Source organism: Siniperca chuatsi, linkage group LG6 (assembly GCF_020085105.1).
Source record: "Siniperca chuatsi isolate FFG_IHB_CAS linkage group LG6, ASM2008510v1, whole genome shotgun sequence".
In the NCBI taxonomy this organism is placed as follows: domain Eukaryota; kingdom Metazoa; phylum Chordata; class Actinopteri; order Centrarchiformes; family Sinipercidae; genus Siniperca; species Siniperca chuatsi.
In genome coordinates this window covers 26,065,531-26,086,386 of record NC_058047.1, presented here as the reverse complement: position 1 = coordinate 26,086,386, position 20,856 = coordinate 26,065,531, and the positions used below count along the sequence as shown (strand labels likewise).

The 20,856-nt window shown below is 40.0% G+C and overlaps 1 protein-coding gene across 2 annotated transcripts in view; it reads left to right on the top strand.

The window, feature by feature from the left end:
* The window catches only part of farp2 (FERM, RhoGEF and pleckstrin domain protein 2), a 32,739-nt gene extending 12,718 nt beyond the window's left edge, over window positions 1-20,021 (top strand). The window contains exons 8-27 of one of the 2 annotated variants that reach the window (XM_044199256.1): window positions 2,136-2,283; window positions 2,392-2,487; window positions 2,642-2,805; window positions 2,953-3,021; window positions 3,167-3,224; window positions 3,403-3,673; window positions 9,166-9,302; window positions 9,591-9,680; window positions 10,427-10,560; window positions 10,661-10,742; window positions 10,858-11,095; window positions 12,500-12,630; window positions 12,723-12,791; window positions 12,890-12,979; window positions 13,350-13,432; window positions 15,472-15,590; window positions 15,819-15,982; window positions 17,806-17,913; window positions 18,027-18,178; window positions 18,286-20,021. In XM_044199256.1, the coding sequence (XP_044055191.1) occupies window positions 2,136-2,283; window positions 2,392-2,487; window positions 2,642-2,805; window positions 2,953-3,021; window positions 3,167-3,224; window positions 3,403-3,673; window positions 9,166-9,302; window positions 9,591-9,680; window positions 10,427-10,560; window positions 10,661-10,742; window positions 10,858-11,095; window positions 12,500-12,630; window positions 12,723-12,791; window positions 12,890-12,979; window positions 13,350-13,432; window positions 15,472-15,590; window positions 15,819-15,982; window positions 17,806-17,913; window positions 18,027-18,178; window positions 18,286-18,379 (2,497 nt within the window). In that variant the 3' untranslated portion in view covers window positions 18,380-20,021. Of the gene's footprint in view, window positions 1-2,135; window positions 2,284-2,391; window positions 2,488-2,641; window positions 2,806-2,952; window positions 3,022-3,166; window positions 3,225-3,402; window positions 3,674-9,165; window positions 9,351-9,590; window positions 9,681-10,426; window positions 10,561-10,660; window positions 10,743-10,857; window positions 11,096-12,499; window positions 12,631-12,722; window positions 12,792-12,889; window positions 12,980-13,349; window positions 13,433-15,471; window positions 15,591-15,818; window positions 15,983-17,805; window positions 17,914-18,026; window positions 18,179-18,285 lie in introns of both variants that reach the window. The other variant, XM_044199254.1, reaches the window with a different exon arrangement.
* Window positions 20,022-20,856: the final 835 nt, after the last annotated feature.

Sequence of the window (20,856 nt, the reverse complement as noted above, 5' to 3'; positions counted from 1 at the left end):
AGTCTCAGCAGATGGGACTTAAAAGTCCAAACCTGAAGTAAAAAGTACTGTACTATGTACTATAATTACATTTAGTTTTTTTAAGTATAGGTACACAAACAACAACTTCTTCAGCATAACAAGAGTACGTGTGATTCATTCCGTTCTACTGCTGACCACATGTTAAGCCAGTTCGAGAACAGGGACTGTTCCAGTTTGACCTCATTCCCAAGCAGGGCCATAATATTGTGGGTTAGTGTGATTATTTCCTGCTCTGAGAATGCAGTGGAAGTAACAAATGATAGCAGCATCATCACAGCACACCAAAACAGTACCATTGTGGAACTACAGTATGACATTAGTGAGTTGCCTTTCACTGTTGTAAGAAGTGAAAAATAATTCACTCACTTCCCTGGAAGGTTGAGTTTACATCTGACCACCTTGAGTGAAATATATTGTTTACACTTGCAGATTTATGCAAGCTTAAAGTTTGGAGTGTACTAGAAATCAATGCCACTCTTTCCTGAAAATTTTTAGCTAAATATTGAACGAACCACGAATTTTGAGTGTCCCGTCTTCTCATGAAACTACACATTGCTGCTTCCAACCTTTTTGACCATCTCAAATTTGTATCGCATGAATCACAATTTTTGGAATTTGTAAACAGTGGCACGTTGTCTATGCCCCCTTTCTTTTATGTGGCTTTAAACACAAATGTTTAGTGTTGACTATGATGAGGTAACTGAACTGAGACAACTGTGTGTTCTTGCTAAACAACCATAATGAGAGGGTTTACCCCATTTCAGAGTCCAGAGTCTCACAAAACAACTTGCTGCACTTTTCCCACCACCAGCCTCCTTGTTAGCACAGTGCTATCCTATGGCCAATAGGGGCTCTTTTCAACCCAGTGTATTAGGCGGCTCTAAAGACCTTTGCTAATCTCTTCCCTTGGTTGCCAGTGTGGAAGCAGCGAGTTCCCCGGCCTAATCCCCTGCTCTGGCTGGTCTATTAGCCATAAGGCCAGTTGGACAGGGAAGGGCCCTAAGGAGATTTCACTGCTTAACGGATGAACAAAATTAGAATGTGGTGATGATTGGATGGATATGTCTTCCTAACATGCTGTTTGGTTGTAATCACATGGTATTAGGTAATGCCTCTCAAATCCTCGAAGTTATAAGGAATTTAAGGGCACACAACTCTGCATATGAGTCATGATGCGATCTTTGTTCAAATTTCATGTGATAAATTTAAAAAAAAAAAAAAAAAAAAGATTGCAGAATGGACACTAGACTCCATACTATACTTTATGCTCTAAAAGCCTGGGTAATTGTGATAATTCATCTTATTGGTTTGAGGAACACAATTGTTTTACTGCACTTTTGGCATTGTATGTATGGAAGAACTAGAATCAAACTAAATCTTTCAGTATTGTTGATACATTCTGAACTCACTTCTATTTATTTATACATTGTAAGTGCAAGGTGCATAATGGTGAGCTTAAGATTTTATAGTTAACTAACAATATTTATACTCTATTCTATGACTTATTGGAAACCAGACCCAAGAATTGGTGTGATGTATTCATTTTTTCTACATTCACTTTCCTTTGTTATTGATGTTGCTGCTCAAATTTAGGTCAGATTATACTAGGAATTCCCACACTTGGTTTTCAAAGGGTTGAGATGAGCATGGACTCTTTGCCTTTCTTCCTTTTTTTATCTCAGTTTTGCCCTACTTTGACATCAGTTAAATGGGTGCAAAATTATAATAGGTCATTTCATTTTTTTTTGTATGATTTGGTCTAATGGAACCGTGTTAGGGTTAAATAAAAGACACTCAAGGATTGAGCCTTGGGGATCTCCGCCATGTTGATCTATTTGGATACATAGTGGAAGAGAAAATAGTTTCTGTTTTGGAAACAGGTTTTGAACCAATGTAGGACAGTGTCTGAAAGTTCATCACAGTTTTGTAGTCTGTATAGTAGTATTATATGGTCAGCCATGTCAACCAAAGCACTGAGATCCGATAGGACTATGACAAAAATTTTGCATGAATCAGGAAATCAGACATTTCAATTGAAGTCAGATTGTGAATGCTGCTTGTGTTCTACAAGAACAGACTGAGTGTTGATGTGTTTTACATGTTGTCTACTCCAGGGGCCAGACTCCAGCTGAATCAGATTTCCAAATCCTGGAGATTGCCCGTAAACTGGAGATGTATGGCGTCCGCTTCCACCCAGCAGCTGACCGGGAAGGCACCAAAATTAATCTGGCTGTTTCTCATATGGGCCTTCAAGTCTTTCAGGTGACTGCTGCTCTCATACCAGCTGTCTTTTGTTGATGACGTGACCCTCAGTCCCTAACAATGTTGCTGAATGTTATTTCTTTCTTTTAACACTTCTTTTTCTCCCAGGGCAACACAAAAATAAATACCTTCAATTGGTCCAAAATTCGCAAACTGAGCTTTAAGAGAAAACGGTTCCTGATCAAGCTCCACCCAGAGGTTCATGTATGTATTAATGACGAGATTACTGTCTTTATTCCGAAAATGCCAAAATTGGATGTCTGTTATTTTAGCTGTATGTCTCAGATTCCACATCCACTGTGTATGAGACCAGTTTGCTGTGTGATTTCATTGTCTTTCTCTTTATGTTTATGTTTAGGGCCCCCATCAGGACACTCTTGAGTTTATGATGGCCAGTCGAGACCAATGTAAAATCTTTTGGAAGATCTGTGTGGAATACCACTCTTTTTTCCGTTTGTTTGACCAACCCCAACCCAAATCCAAAGCCATCCTCTTCACTAGAGGCTCTTCCTTCAGATACAGGTATTAAATACTGACATAAAAACAAAGGCATAAGTCATCTTTAATGCTTGTTTATGGGAACCTTGGGGTTTCTTGTATAATGAAACAAAAGCAAATGTTTCAGTTGTTTCATTATTCAGTGTTTTAATTTAAAACTTTTTCTGTCAGTGGAAGGACCCAGAAGCAACTTGTGGAGTATGTCAGGGAGAATGGAGCAAAGAGAACACCATACCAGAGGTGTGTGTGTGTGTTTCCATATACAGTATATACACAGTTTATTGGAAAGACAAGTTGTTTGCCTTACTCATTCTTCCAAAGTTTTGACAGAGAAATGTTTCCACACTGCATTCATGATAATAAATCTGAATTGTTTCTTGTTCAGGAGGAACAGTAAAATACGACTGTCTGCTCGCTCCCTAGCCACAGATGTGCCAAAACAGGTCAGTGGCGCTACAAGGTTGATGCATTTGTGCAACAAATGAAACTAAAACTTTATGAACTTTATAACTTTAAGAATGAATAAACTAATACAATTCTCCTCTTCTTTATTACTTTCCACTTTCTTTTTCCTCCCTCACTCGGACTTTTCCTTGTCCTGTCTATGTTACATTGTTTCAGAGCTTGTCATTCAATGACAGTCTCAGGGCCCAAGGCTCCCCTTCCGCCACTACTGTGTCCTTCCACCAAGCGCACATCTCTAGCTTTCGCCTGCGAACAGAACTCCAACCTCAGCCACAGCCTTTGTCCTCACTGAGCCAGTCTCCAGCGCCTCCCCAGCAGCAGCAACAACAGCAGCAGCTTCAGTCCCCTCTGCAAGCTACCAGACCCCCCAGCCCTCCGAAGGAAGAACCTGTCAAGGCTGCTTCCCCATCTCACTACGCTTTTCAAGGTGCCCCTAGCAATCAGGCAGCAGGACACTGCAGCCCCTTGTTTGTGTGTGTAGACAGCGGCACTTCCCGATCACAGCCCTCCAAAAATGGCAATGAGGATAATGAGAATGGTGGGAGAAGGGGAACTGGGTGTTCGGTGGGAGGGGGTGGAGGGAAGAGGAAGGGGGTTCTTACACCGGAGGCTTTTGAGGCGGAGCTTTTGCGTACAAAGCAGAATCCCATGTTCTCAATGTCCAACTCACCTCTGCATGTCACTGAGGAGTTCATAGATGATGATCCCACTGAAATTTCCTTTTATGGTGGGGGGGCCGAGGCCTTCACTTTTGGGCTTGATGATAAAGTAGATCAGTTTGATTATGTCGAGGAATCTGACCTCAGCAAAAACAGGCTCTTTAGTGTGGGCATTGAGGACCTGAATGGGAATACCAATCCCTTCCCTGATAGCATTGTTGGTCATTCTGAGACCAGCTCCTTGGCTAATAACCGCTCCGAGTGCAGCTCCCTGGACAACCTGGGGCTCAGCTCTGCAGGTGAGTCGATGTCAGTGGGTTATGGAGGCCATGACTCCTCCTCGCTTCGCCTGCCAGGCTCTGACATTCAGTCAGAGGCCAGCTCAATGGTCAACTTCCCAGCGTACTCTGTGCGATCTGAGAGCAGCTCTGCTGTGCAGTTCAGTGACCTGGTAGAGCAGCTTGAGCAGCTCAGCTACCCACCCACAGCCACTGAGGGCTCTGGGAACGGCAGCTCGGACTCAGACTCCGACTGGGGCTCTGACAGCGTCCTTCCCCCTGAGCAGAACCTGTTTTACAGTAATCTGCTGACGGGGAGCAGTGGAATAGAGAGTTTCCTCCTTCAATGCCATAACCTGCAGACCCTGGCACTCGCAGACCCCTCTGGATCCCCTCATATGAAAATGTAAATCACATATCCTTACACCACTTAATGATTAATAATGATAATAAGCAGCAACAGCATAGTTCGCTCTTTAATAATACAATTTAACCTTAGTCTCAACAACACTTTTGACATTCAGAATGCTTTTAGCAATTGTAAGACAGATAACAAAGATGGCTGCACCATGTGAAACTGTAAAGCTGATAAATGTACTGCTGGTGACTGGCTATCTTTATGTTTGTACTTGGAGTTAATTTCCAACAGCCTGCACTCCCATCAGCGTTTATGCACATCCTAACTGTCACGCCTTCATTTTGAACTCTCTACTGAGAAGTGGAGGAAAACATCTGCTTTTCCATATTTTGGTTTTCTGCAGCGGCACTATTATTTTAGTTTGTATGAGTGATTTGACCTGGTCTACCCCTGCCATGGTCAGGTTATGGTGCTTTCTTTAAATCACTCCCGTCTTCTCATGAAACTTGGCTTATCAAGTTTTGGCCTTAATTTTCATGAGAATCTTGAATGACATTGTCTTTCTTTGTCTTTTTTTAGTTGTCTTATCTACAACATTCAGCCTATTTAGAGCAAATGTTGATTATGCATTTTGGGTTAATCCCTCATGCATTTCAGAAAATGCACAACATTTGCTTGCTTGTACTTTGGAAGCTTTATATTTTTTTACTACATGTTTCATGTCTTTTAGAAACACAAATGTACACATTAGCATAGGAATGTCTGTTAGATTTGCCTCCATTTGCTGAACACATAATAATTGAACTCAGAATGTCAGAAAAATAATGTTCTGCAACCACTTTTCAATTTGATCACCTGGCTTAATAGTTATTTTAATGAAACACATAAAACCAATTTAATGGAAATTTGTAAGTAATGTAGAGTTTTTCTACAATGATTTCTACCCATATTTTAACTATAACTTCACCAACAAGTAAGCTTAAAAAAATGTGATATCCTAATTTACAAAGTACTTAACTACTACTGTTATTACTAGTAATAATCATCATCTGGCTTTTAATTCTCATTTCTTAGATGGTACTTCTTGTGCAGTAGACGGTAATCATTAATCTTTCTCTAACGTAATGTCTCTAATCTCAGGGTAAAAATGAAACCGAAAGTCATCCAGGTTCAGTGATCCTCACCGGCCTCCTGTATTTAAAAAAACAAGACATGCCATGGAGCCACTTTTCCATTTGCACTTCTGTGCCTCACTGACATCTGCTGGCTGAAGCAGCAGTCTTCACATCAGACTAGTCCACATCATGTAGTAGGTGTCATGTACTTAAAATTTTGGTAGGTTCATGATGTCTGAAGGATAAAAAAAAATTTCACCAAAATAGACACCAACTAACAAGAATGTAAGCAGTGTACAAATGAGCCATTAAGTACACAGTTAACGCCACTTTCTACAAACTGAATGTATCAGCTTACATATATGTAAGGCTTTGTTCTTCTGTAGCAAACTTGCAGCAGTTAGTAAACCATGTATAATTGTTTGATAAAGTAGTACTTCTTAATTATTGAAACTTAGAATGCAGAGCATCTAGATGTAGCGCTTTTCAACATTTAGAAAGATCAATGTTTGTAATTTTCAGGAAACCCTTTGGATATAGTAGGTAAGGCTTTTATTGAACCATCCGTACACGATTAGAGACTGATGTTGCTTTGTCTCTTTTCTGGCACGTTAGCATGTTTTGGGGTTTTGATATTAGCTATCTTCAGGGTACAAGATGGTTTTCTGTTCATTGGAAGGAAACAGGGGTCTTTTGCACATAAGCTATGAATTTCTTATTACTTTATCAGCTGGATTTTTTTTATGTTTTTTTTTTTAAGTATTGGCATAGGAACGATTTTCTGTCTTGTGGTCAGTCACTAACACACTAGCATGCACAAAGCTTTTTTTAATTGTTGTTTTTATCCAGCCTCCAGGCCTCAGAGAGATGTCTGTGGTGTCTGGTCTCGTTAAGAATGTCTGTCTGAAAATTAATTTACTTGTCTTTAAACACAGAAGTTAATACTGTGTTGATATCAAACTCATCAGTACTATTTTGTTAATTCACTGATGTCATTTCCTCCTCAAAACAGCCTTGACTTGCAGAGTCCATTTTTTAAATTTCCTTTCATTTGAGCTCACTTTTGTCTGCCTGAAGGCAGACTTCACTTGGCTTTTGCAAAGTTAGCTTTCTCTGTACATGTTACAGTCTTCTTTTTGTCTTGCACCGCAGTGCCTTGAAGCACTTACATGCAATATGCTTTCAGGCGTATCTCAGGTGTACGTTCCTGTTTACTTCTCAATAGCATTGGGATGTTTCTGGTGAACATCTATGTGGAAAAGGGGTGGGGGAAATCTAAATAGAGAGAGTTTTCCTCTTTAGTAATTAATTTTTTTTAAATACTCACCAGTTCTCATTGTCATTTTGATGTATGGCAAATAGCCATTTTTATTTTTCCTTATGAAAACACTCAAAGAAAAATTGTGTTTTTGCAGTCTCTCTACAGTCACAAGTGTGAACAGTTATTTCTGTGTCACCTTGGAGAGTGTAGAACACTATTTTTGTTCAGATGCCATCAGTTACCTAGTAGACCGTGTAGAGTTGGTTGATCTGATCAAGGGTTTGTCTTGATGGCTTTTTTCTTATTTTTGCCTTGATTCTTTTTTTGCTATGTGATTCTTCCCACATCTCAACTAAAGTTTGAATTAATGACGGGCTGACAATTATAACCAGCTAAGCTAACTGCACTTAGGCATAGAGTAATCATTACTTAATCCTGAACATGTATATTGACTTATTTTAAACAACCTGTACTTAATGTTTGTATGTTTTTCTCTCAAGAATAAAGTAATCACTTTTGGGTACCATGAATGTCAGACTTAAAATTCTTTTTGAGATGCAGACTGAAATCAGAGACACAATGGTGATGTAATTCTGTCAACTGCTTTAACAAAAACCTCTGTGGTATTAGACATGTTGTTTTTTTAATTTGTTTTTTAATGGCCGAAATGAAAGATTGTGCACGGTCCAGACCATGACAGACAATGTTTACCTCGCCCTCTTATCTTCAGAACAAAATCTTATCACAGTGTTGTAGATATGTGAGAGAAGAAAGAATCCCTTGAGGTTTTGGGGGTTATACTCAGACACCAGACTGAAAACATTGTGTATAGGTGTGCTGTTTTAGCCTCATGAATTTCTGAATAATTTGAAAACTAAATGAAACTCTGCAGGACCAATTTGTGATCCCTTTCTCCCTCACAAAAAAATCATTTAAAAGCTAGTTTCACAGACAGTAGCAAAATACTCCAAATTGTCTCTGTTGACTCCTAAGTACTCCTCACTTAAGCCAGTCCTTTTACTTTCTGAATGAGTGGATCATGTGTCCTTCTAGAGAAGTTAATTATCCAATTAGTATGGAGTGCTCTTCAGTGTAATGACATCAGAAAATGGATATGCCTATATGCAACAAGTCAATACACAGTCATTTTCCTTTTTATATCTGAGGCAACAAACTCGTATACTGTTGGGGTTGGGTCAGACTCGTACACAAGATTCCTAAACCTGATTCCAGCTGTGTGTGTGTGTGTGTGTGTGTGTGTGTGTGTGTGTGTGTGCGCGCGCGCTCATGCTCCCTGTTTGGACAGGCTATGTGCCAAGTCATTCCACAGCAAACCCTCGTTCTCTTGCTGTGGAGCCCGACGTCCGCTCTCTTCCCCGCTCGTGTCATCCCCTTCAGATAAACTATAAACAACTATTTGCCCTCCAGACAAGCCACATTCCTGATAAGTCTTTGCATGAGCAATTATTTCCGGGTCGGGTAGTGACTTTTTTTTTTTTTTTTTTTTTTTTTTTTTTTTTTCTCTCTGCCTTCCCCCACTCTTTTTTTTTTTTTCCTTCTCTAATAGAAGTGGAAGAACAGCTGTGGTGACCTGTGACTCAGTAAAGAGGATAGCCTAGCGTTTCATCTGCTTGTTTTGTCTCCTGATTTGTTGTGTAGCGAAGCTCACAGGCAGAACAAAAGCAGAAGAGCCAGTTCTCTGAAATGGAAACGGGCTTGTATAAGTTGGCAATGAATCATTTGTCCTCCTTGTAGAGGGCTCTGAAAACAATGGCAGGGGAAAAAATGTGGGAACCATTACATGCCTTAGTCTACTCTGCCGTCTCCCCTTTCATTTTTGGCCAATGTGTGATGAACCATTCCACTTGTTTTTGTTCAGATGTGCAGCACTTAGGAAGGGGTTTTTTTTCTGAGAGGAAATAAGATAATTGTGTAAAAACAAGTTTAGTGAAGATGAAGCGTACTGTTATATATTTGACTGTATGCAACATATTATAGTACAGTTACAAATATGCTATTGTGTTAAGTTCCACTCTTGTAGAGCAAGATTGTTGACTTAAACTCCCTCTTCAAAAGATCATGTTTGTGCTGTTTGGGTAGAGTCATTTTACCTTTTGTGATTCCCTTATTTCTCCCTTTCCAGACCCCTTACCCTGTAATCTTTTTTTTAGGATTTATTTATTTGACTTGAAGGATTTAAAACCCTAATTTTATGCAATTATTGATTTCTGATTTCCCTCTTCCACAGATTCAGTCATGGACAGCCCTCAGCTCTCACCCTTCAATTCCAAAGGTCCCCTCTGCCTGTCACCCTCCTTCCAGATGTCGACCCTCAGCCTTCCAGGCCAGGCCCTGTCACCCCTGCAAAGCCCCATCCTGAGCGAGGTGGGCAGCAATGCCAGGCTAGAGGAGGAGGAGGAGGGCAGGAGGAAGGTACAGTGCTTATATGCCACCCTTCCACCCCCGCCTCACAACCCCTTTTTAAGGGTAGAAATCACAGAACCGACAGACTTCACCTGCCTTGTAATTTATAACGGGATGGGATTTTCAAACTTTTTGCTAGTATAATGGAGGGAAAGTAACATTCCCTTTTAGAAATATTTGAATTTTCTCATGCTGGGGGAATGTTGTCCATCACTCAGTTTTGAAACTTATGTCCCTCTTCTCCCTCAGCGATATCCCACCGACAAGGCCTACTTCATTGCCAAAGAGATTCTGACCACAGAGCGAACGTACCTGAAAGACCTCGAGGTCATCACTGTGGTGAGTTTTTTTGTTGTTGTTGTTGTTTTCAAAAAACTTTTTTTATTTGGGTTTACCAGGGCAATGTATATGTAATGTGGTAGTAAAGATGAGTAATAATACAAAAACAAGCAAGTACATAGACAGTTAAAGAAAAAAAGAGAGGAAATAATAAACAACAAGTCATCTGGACACTGTTTTTCAGAATCAGTGCCCAGAAACAGTGTCCAGATGACTATGACTGAAACTTTTTCTATGATAGAAGACTCCTGGACGAATGAGGGACTACACCGTAATAAACAACAAGTATAACAATTAACATACTGAAAATAGAAGCAGGTCCTTGGGGTGTACCTTAATGATATCAATTCACTACAAAAGACATTTCACAATAAACAAATGATATATGTAAAGGTGTAATATGCATGATCCAGCTTTCCCATCATAAAGATATCAGAAATGATTTCAAACCAATCATCAGTTGAAGGTATTTCTGGCTTTATACTCTTTACAGTAATGGCCTTTTTGACTGCCGGACTTCAATTCAGAAATAGGTATTTGATGGGCACTAGAGCCCTTCCTTCAGAAAATGTGTAGAAAATGATATCAGCCTACATGAAGATGAAGAGAGGTACAATAGGCTGTTAATTCTTGAGATGCCCAACTCATAAACCTGACTTGTCATTTTCATCAATGATCATGAATACCAGTCTATTTATTGGGAGAATATATGCATCGATAGTCTGTTGTCCCTCTCCTGCTCCCAGTGGTTTCGCAGCGCTGTGATCAAAGAAAATGCCATGCCAGAAGGCCTGATGACCCTCCTCTTCTCAAACATCGACCCCATCTACGAGTTCCATCGGGGCTTCCTCAAGGAGTTAGACCAGAGGCTGGCTCTCTGGTAGGTGCTCCTTCAGTGTTTGTCTGTGTGATAAGATGTGTGGAAGCCTCTGATGAGATGGTAATAAAGACAAAATCTGCAAATCTGTCTGTTTCCTCAGGGAGGGACGCTCTAATGCTCACATCAAAGGGGACTACCAGAGGATTGGTGATGTGATGCTGAGGAACATGTGTGCTCTTAAGGTGAAAATGCTTTGCTAGCTCGCTAGATCATCAACATCACCTCTCCTTTACAGGTTTGACGTAGAAGCGCAATGTCCTGTATTTCATGCTGTACATGTTTTATTGTTATCCTTAGGAATTCACCAGCTACCTACAGAAACATGATGAGGTGTTAACAGAGCTGGAGAAAGCCACCAAGAGGCTGAAGAAGCTGGAGACGGTCTACAAAGAGTTTGAACTGCAGAAAGTGTGCTACTTGCCCCTCAACACATTCCTGCTCAAACCCATCCAGCGCCTCATGCACTACAAACTCATCCTGGAGAGACTATGCAAGCATTATTCTCCCACCCACCGTGATCACGACGACTGCAAGGGTGAGTTTTCCATAGCTTGTGTCCTCTCACTTATATTATTAATATTAATAATATTAATAATTCACAAATAAAAGCTGTATTGAAGAAAAAAGCGAGATGGTGTTAAAGTTCATTTTTGGTCAAAAACAAGCCAAATTTTTTTGGGTCTTTGGGTCTTTGCAAACTCACTTTGATCTCACTCTCATGATCAACTGAGGGTGAAACGTTTTACTTGGTAAAGATAGTGGTAGTTGATGAAGACAACTTTGAGGTAAATCCCCTGTACGTCACCCTTAAACCTGTATTATTTTAACACCTGTAGTGATAACTAAACAATGCGCTTAATTTGAGCTTAACAATTTTCATACACAAAATTCAGCTAGAAGTGCTTTATATTAAATCATAAGGTAAATTGTATAAACATTTTAAAATGTTGTATATCAAACAGAAAAAGTTAAGAAAAACAGTGATTTAATAGTGCTGGGATCAGACTACACGATATTAGTGTTTTGGGATGGTCACTGTGTCAGATGGGTTGATCATAGTCATAAATTCTTGCCATGACTTGGCAAAGATACATGTTGAACTCCTTTCACAACTTTCATGGCGTACATAGTTCATAGTTTTATGAATGAAAGTGAACCTGGAGCCATTCATTGTTGGTGTGAAGGCGGGCTCCGTCTTTTTCTTCCCTGTTGGTAGACAAAGGTTAGCGTGTGGATGTGCAGCAAATATATGTATGCAGAGTTAAACGCTGACTCACCGGTGTGATTCATTTGGTACAATGGTTCTGACCCAATGGACATGGTCAAATGGTTGCAGAGTAACTAAAATGAAATAAAACATAATTTTTATTGATTTGCCATGTTTACAGTTGTGTGGGAATGAGTGCTCTGTGCTCCTGTCGGTTAACACCACAGAAGATGACGTAGAAGTCCCAAAAGTTGGCACGCTAACGTATTTGTTGTTACATGATGAGACACACCCAGATGCTGCGTCAGACGTCTTCCACAATGACACACTACACGTGATAAAACAATCAGTTGTGACGCACGATAGTACACCTGTCATGGTCAGGCCATTATCAGGCAGATATTATGTAGTCTGATCTCGGTATGAAGGTAAAAGAAAGGCTACTTATAAAATATGTTGAAGGTATAAGAGTTTTGCCTGCCTTCCCATACATGTTTAGCTCCAGTGCTAGCACTATCACCCTTCCAGTGAGTGAGACTTGGCTAGATATTTGTGATTTTACTTACGAAATAAGACTTATAACTTTTTAATACAAAATATCTACAAATTGAAGATAAAAATGTTTTCTCAAATGGTCAAAATGGATTGAGTGAGTTTCAGAAACCTCTTCTCTTGGATCTGTTGAGATGGTTATAAGTATTTTGGATTCACATCATTTTTGTTTCCTTGCAGAGGCTCTGAAGGAAGTGGCTGAGATAGCCACTCAGCTCCAGAGTAGTCTCATCCGGCTGGAGAATTTCCAGAAGCTGACAGAACTGCAGAGAGATCTGATTGGTATAGAGAACTTAACAGCGCCAGGCAGGGTGAGTGCAATGACACCAAGCAGAGGGTAGGGGGTGCTGGGAAACTGAGTAAAAGTGTAACTGAGTATCTGACAACCTTGTTGTGTTTTTAGGAGTTCATACGAGAGGGATGTCTGTACAAGCTTACCAAGAAAGGACTGCAGCAAAGAATGTTTTTCCTGGTTAGTTCTAACCTTCTACTATTACTTAAAGCTTCGACATTTCAACACAAATCATTGTACTTAAAAATAACACTAAATGTTTCCGTTGTCTTTCTCAGTTCTCAGACATGCTCCTCTACACAAGCAAAGGTGTTACAGCAACCAATCAGTTCAAAGTGCATGGCCAGCTGACCCTTCATGGCATGATAGTGAGTATATAAACTCTAGTTCACCTCCTCTGACTTTTATTCTTCGTTAACCTTCATCAGATCTGGGTACACTAGCAGAGGAATAGTAATACCTGATGGTGAGATGTGAAGGTTAGAATTTTCAGTATTCAGTATGATCTGATCAGTGTGGCAGTGTGTTGAGAAGGGAGGGCCTGGGTCTCCTAACATTGCATGTCTTTGCTTTACTCCTGGCTGCAGCTCATAGTGCTGGATGCACCGGTAAGTCCACTGAGCTCTGCCAGCTTGGATGCCCAAACCCTACCCTTCTCCCATGCTTGTGTTGACAAATCACCAAAAAGCACACCTGGCAGATTGCTCAAAGAATCACAGAATCTCTTTTTGTTTGTAGGTTGAGGAAAGTGAAAATGAGTGGTCAGTCCCCCACTGCTTCACCATCTACTCTGCCCAGAGGACCATTGTAGTGGCTGCCAGGTGAGAGGGGGAAAGAAACGTGGAAGTTTTTTTTTATTGGTCTACAAGCTAAACTGTAGTGTTACTCTAAATAATAACCGATTCTCTGTATACTATTTAAACTGTGGAAAGGTTTGTAGATAATCCTTAATGTTCATTGTCAATAAATACAGAAGATAAAATAAGTATTGAACACATCACCATTTCTCTCAGTAAATATATTTCTAAAGGTGCTATTGAAATTATATTTTCGCCAGATGTTGGTAACAACTCATGAAATCCACACATGCAAAGAAATCTAACCATAGATGTCCATAAATTAAGTTATGTGTTTTAATGTTAAATGACACAGGGAAAAAGTATTGAACACATGAAGAAAGGGAGGTGCGAAAAGGCATGGAAAGCCAAGACAATCAGTAATTAGAAAGCAATCGTGCCCCTTGGAAGTGCAAATGATATCAGCTGGTTCAGTCCCAACTGATGGCCTATAAAAAGGTGTCTCATTACCAAGGTGTCAGAAGAAACATTTCATGATGGGTAAAAGCAAAGAGCGCTCTCAATACCTTTGCAACCTTATTGTTGCAAAACATACTGATGGCATTGGTTACAGAAGGATTTCAAAACTTCTCAATGTTCGAGTGAGCACTGTTGGGGCCATAATCAGGAAGTGGAAAGAACATCATTTCACCATAAACCGGCCACGACCAGGTGCTCCTCGCAAGATTTCTGACAGAGGAGTGAAAAGAATTATCAGAAGAGTTGTTCAAGGACCACTTGTGGACAGCTTCAGAAGGACCTGGAATTTGCTGGTACAATTGTTTCAAAGAAAACGAGTAATGCACTCAACCGCCATGGCCTGTATGCACGCTCACCACGCAAGACTCCATTACTGAAGAAAAAGCATGTTGAAGCTCGTTTAAAGTTTGCTGCACAACATTTGGACAAGCCTGTGACACACTGGGAGAATATAGTCTGGTCAGATGAGACCAAAATTGAACTCTTTGGATGCCATAATACACACCGTGTTTGGAGGAGAAATGGAACTGCACATCACCCCAAAACACCATACCAACAGTGAAGTTTGGAGGTGGAAACATCATGGTGTGGGGCTGTTTTTCAACATACGGTACTGGCAAACTTCATATAATTGAAGGAAGGATGAATGGAAAAATGTATAGAGACATTCTTGATAAATAATCTGCTGCCATCTACCAGGATGATGAAGATGAAACAATGGTGGACATTTCAGCACAATGATCCCAAACGCACAGCCAAGGAAACTCTCAAGAGAGGTTTCAGAGAAAGAAAATAAAGCTGCTAGAATCACCTGACTTGAATCCAACTGAAAATCTATGGAAAGAACTAAAGATCAGAGTTCATAGAAGAGGCCCACGGAACCTTCAAGATTTGAAGACTGTGGAAGAATGGGCCAAAATCACACTTCAGCAATGCATGCAACTCATTTCTCCATACAGGAGGCGTCTTGAAGCAGTCATTACCAACAAAGGCTTTTGTACAAAGTATTAAATGAATTTCAGTAAGTGTGTTCAATACTTTTTCCCTGTGTCATTTAACACATTTATACATAATTTATGGACATCTATGGTTAGATTTCTTTGCATGGGTTGTTACCAACATCTGGTGAAAATTTCATGTCAACAGCACCTTTAGAAATATATTTACTGAGAAAAATAGTGACAAGTGTTCAATACTTATTTTACCTGCTGTAAGTGAAGTTAGTAAAGTTAAGCTGCAGTTCATCTCTTATAATGGAACATTAAATGATAGGTCCAGAAAAATGTATTTCGCACATTTTGAAAAACAGACTAAACGTATAAAGGTATATTTCACTCGGTCGTAATTGACTTTATGGTCGTGAAGCTGGTTATATCATGTTAGGCAAATTTTAAGTGAGTGAAATTACACACTCAGAAAAACTACAATTACATCATGTTGTAATTTGTTACTTAATCTCCCCTCTATACTGTAAATGCACACAACTTCTCACCATGTGTAATTCAGTGCACTGTTGTCTTCTGTCTGTATGTTTGGGACTTCAGCTCTAAAGTGGAGATGGGGAAGTGGATTGAGGATCTGAACATGGCTATTGACATGGCCAAGAAGTCACAAGAGAAATCCAGCATCTTCCTTGATGCTGGACTTGGCGATCACTCCAACCGTAAGAGCTTCTATTGACCTCAGTCTTACGTGAAGATGCACAGTAACTACACTACTCCCTGAGTCGAAAAGTGTGCTTTTATGTGGCTTTTTTTATACTTTCCTCAGCTGAATAAGAAAGATATGAGATATAGCACGCATTCAAATGTACAGTTAATCCGTTTCCTCCAGAAAAACGTCCTGTCCCGCCTCCTCCACCTCCTCCCTTCTCCCCCGCCTCCTCCCTCAGGTTCGTCTGACGAGGTTTCTCTGGAGCAGGAGTCGGAGGATGACATGAACTCCTCCCGTACCTCACTGGACAAGCAGACACACCACCGTGCCAACACCACCATGCATGTGTGCTGGCACCGCAACACCAGTGTGTCTATGTCTGATCACAGTCTGGCTGTGGAGGTACTCCTCCTCTGCCCACATTAAGACACGCACAAACACACACACAAACACACACACGCTGAAGAAGTAATGCAAAAACAGACCATAAGACGTTTTACTCACTTGTAAATTACATTCATCACCACTGCGTCGGTGGGTTCGAGGAAAAAAAACATCTGTCGTCGCTCTGGGGTCCATCTCGGCGTTTCAGCTTCTCTTCAAACCCTTTCAGTTTCCCTTAATGTCCCTCTTTTTTCCCCCCTGGTGACTGTTATCTGTGTTTATCCTTGTGTTTCTACTGTCTCTTCTGTTTGACCGAAGTGTGTTCTGGAAGGCTCTTTGTTCTTGTTGTTTCTTATCCAATTGATAGGATATAAATAATGTGCATGCAAGAACGGTTCTGTCGTAATTTCTCTGACACTAACATTCTTACTCGGCAGACATGGAGGACTTCCTAAATGTTCTTTCTTTCCCCTTTCTTCCTCTCAAAGCTAACATGCTAACACTTTCTCTACACCGTTTCTTCTTTTTGTCTCTTCACCCTCTCAGTCTTCGGCTCTCCGGCTGTCTCACCAGAGCTTCCTCCTCGCTATCTCCTCGGTCAGGGCCAAAGACCAAACACCATCACACATGTTTGCTGGTACCGAAACCAGAACCTCTCTCTCACTGATTACCTGCGCATGAACCAGGTACCAGAGCCACGGGTCATGATAGATTCCTAGAAGAGGTCCAATTAGTTATGCTTTCTACTGAGACTTAGGGAGAAAGTACAATGAGTTAAAACCACTAATTATGTATTTAATCACATGTTGAAATTAAATGAAAAACAAAGATTGTTTTATTGAGATTTCACCCTGATTTATTTATTGATACATCATATTTTATCCTCCATATCTCAGGAGATACAAAATAACAAATACAAAACAGATTGCAGCTCCCGCACACAAATCAAAACATCCATTCCAATCTATACCTACCCAATAAAAGAAATAAAATAATAATAATAAAAAATAGAGTAAGGAATACCAAAAAAAAACACTAGGCAACGCTTAGATCCTTGCCAAGTAAAGTTCTTTTTAAAAAGAAACTAGTAGCAGTAACAGTAAAAAAAGAGGAATAAATTATAGAATTATTTGATTGTCACATGAAGAGTAGGAACAACTGAGAGAAACCACAAGTCACCTTATGAACAAATTTGAAACAAGTTGTTTCAACAGCAGATTCCTGCTTTGCTTTGATGTGCTGCAGAAATATTGCTTAAAAGCAAAACTTGGATTTTATTTTTGTAGCTTGGGCTATTGGTTCTATCAGTAAATAATTAAAAAACAAATTGTACTCACCAAAGTAACATGACTGCTTGTTGCCCTGTTGGACCTATTTGTAGCAATGTCTCTCCATTCCAGGATCTCAGCAATTACTTGGGTGAGTCCAATTTTATAACTAAAAGAACCAAGAGCTTTAGGCCAGAGCTTTAAATACATGGAAATGATGATATGAACATGAATGCCCAATAGCAAACTGTAAAAAGTTCACTTGTCGTATCATCTCCATGTCATCGTTTTACATTCTGGATAAAGGTCAGCTTCTTAAACTTCTTGCCTGAAAATATCTCTCTGCAATCGTTACAGTAGCAGCAAAGCTTCCACAGACAAGAAAGGAAATATGATTAGAACAAATGAACTATTTTAAAGTTAGAGCATGCATCAACAGCCCAATTAATACAGAAATGTCTTCTATGTAATCAGTGCAATATGTCACAACCAAGCGCTCACACACAGCCACAAATCACAGACTTAATTATCACTCTCTAACCATTATATTTTCTGCTTTTTCCCTCGGTGTAGAACCAGCTCTCAGGTTACCTCCTGAGGAAGTTCAAGAACAGTAATGGCTGGCAGAAACTCTGGGTTGTTTTCACCAACTTCTGCTTGTTCTTCTACAAGACTCACCAGGTCAGCAGACACATCCTGAGATTTGTTATTTCTGCGAGAGCACAAGACATTTATAACGTGTAACTGAAGCGAGTGGGTCTGTGTTCAGAACGCGTTTCCATCTCTGCTTGCAGGACGACTTCCCGCTGGCTAGCCTCCCCCTGCTCGGCTACACAGTCAGCACCCCCGAAGAGTCAGACAGCATTCACAAGGAGTACGTCTTCAAACTGCAGTTTAAGTCCCATGTTTACTTTTTCCGGGCAGAAAGCGAGTACACCTTTGAAAGGTATGACTTGTTTCTAATTCCCACAACACTGCAGTACATTTCACAGGTCAGCCTTAAAGTCGTGTAGTAACGGTTTTAAACCTGTGTCTGCTGTCTTGTCTTCACAGATGGATGGAGGTGATCAAGAGTGCAGCCAGCACTACGGGCCGCATGAGCCTGCTCATACCCAAAGGAGGTTCCATGGAGATCAACGGAAACTGAATCAAACATCATGTACCTGGAGGCTGGGCCTCTAGGACATCAGAAAGACTATCCAGTCTCGTTCTCAGTGTCATTTTCAAGTGAAGTGAAGTGAAGTGAACATTTGGACAATAACAACTGGAGATTGACACACTGCCAGTTGAAGTGTTAACGTTTCTCAGCCTAAGGATTTAATTCTAATGGTCTGTGCTGGTTTCTTCATTAATGATGTAAATGATAACATTTGTTCGTGTATACAGGATATAATGAAAGGGAGACTTGTACATTTTGATCAGTTTTTGCATGTGTAGCGCTCAATTGGGCTGTTATATGGGACCAACTCAACACAAAGGGCTTTTTTGAAGGACTTTTCTCTTTAGCACATGATGACTGAAGCTTTGTTGGGTACAGCACTGTGCTATGACTGGAACACAGTATGTGGAAAAGGAAGGTACAGGATAGTAGGTACTTTGAAAGAGTCAGAGATGCGTGTGAAATGGAGGCAAGCAGAAGATTCATGGAATGTTGGAACGAGTTTACGAGTAGAAGTCATTACATTTTGGAGATGCATGGGAAATTTTGAGAAGTTCATGCTGCTGTTAGGACAGAGACACAAGCCATTTTGGTTTTAAACATCTGGCAGTGTGCACATTTCTGAGGGTTTTAAGAATAAACCTGTATGAACTATTAGTAGTATTTATTTCTGAAACACTATCTAAGGCTTTATTTGCCTGTCAATGAAAGGATGCAAAGGATGTTTCAAATGTTCAAAAGGGAGCTTTTCTACTTAATTCTCCTGATTAGTTAGGCGGCATTACAGCCAGTTTGGTGCTACATTTCTCTCTTTAATATCAAATGTATCCTGTTTTTATTTTTTGCATAGGGATAACAACTTGAGGAAATACTGTGTAGTGTTTACTCTGTGTAAAAGTTGCAGGTTGTCCTTCTAAAAACAAACCAGAAGAACATATTTTGAAGTAACTGTGTTTGGTGATCATGTCTTGCTGTGTGTCAGACTGCTCTAGACAAATGGGAGCTGATTTATGGGAGACAACAATGACACTGTCAGTTATTTAGTGCGCTACAGGCAACCATGATATTATTTGGTATATTTTTTTGTAAGAAGACTGGAATCTTTACCCTGTGTGTGTGTGTGTGTGTGTGTGTGTGTGTGTGTGTTTCATGTTCTTATGTCCCAGTGAGGACTCCTGAATGCACACTAACCCATGGGGACTTGTGTCACAGTGGGGACAAAAAAATGAGGTCCCCATGGGTAGTGACTACTTTTTGAGCGTTAAGACTTGGTTTTAGGGTACAGGTTACAATTTGGTTAAGGTTAGGCATTTAGTTGTCATGGTTAGGGTAAAGGGCTAGGGAAAGCATTATGTCAATGACTGTCTACCACGGGGATAGTGAAACAAACGCGTGTGTGTGTGTGCGTACAGAGAAGCCACTGGAGTTGTAACTTTGGGTGATGATAGGGGTCATCGCCAAACCATCTGACATTCTGTGTGTAAGAGACTGACTGTTGCACAGTTAACATACAGTAAGTTACTCCTATTTATTATTTAGCATGTCATCAGGACCATGCTCCTGAATGCCCTCATGTAGTCTTCATGTTATTCCATTGAAAACCTAACCAATAAAAATCATTTCAGTCACATTTTCTGTGGCTTTGTGCTGACACTTATTAGTTGTTTTACATACTGTGTGTTGCAGATTTATCAGAAAACATCTTGTCTGCAGTTGTTTACCAAATGTCTAGTGGTAGACATTTACATTTTATGTATTTACCTAAAGTCCCTTCACATTTCAAGAACATAAGAAGCTCCAGTTGCTAGATCATTATGGCTATGTTTATGCAACATTTTTAGCCACCAGTTTGCATCACCTTTTTAAAAGTGAGTAATTTCCAATTCCTGTTTTCACATTCAAGACAACCTGCATTCATCCATGAAAAAAATACATCAAACTTTATTTGTATAGTAGAGGTTAGTGCTATTAAAAGTGCTTTAGGGATGACTGACAAGCTGATAAGATGTTATAAATGTAAACAGTAAAACAATTTAAAGCTAATGCGCAAGAAATAAAAATGATGAAAATGTAATAAACCAATAAAATTGATTTAAAAAAATAATAAAAACTAGATGAAAGACAATGACTTAAAATTGATAAGAGGGGAATAGAACATTTTAAAACATGAATACTATAAAATAAATGATTCAATAAAAAAAAAATAATGGCCATAAAATATTCTAATCCAAAGACAGACAATAGAGATTAGTAAACTACCATTTAGAGATATCAACACTTTCAGCTGTTCGCAGATCCTCAGGCAGTCTGTTCCAACGGCTTAGAGCATAAAGACTAAAAGCTGCCTTCCCAAAAGTTTTTGTCCTGCACTTTGGAACAACTAAAAGACTCGTGCCAGAGGACGTGAGGAGCCGTTCTGGTTGATAGATTGGAAGCATGTCAGACAAGTACGCTGGTGCAAGACC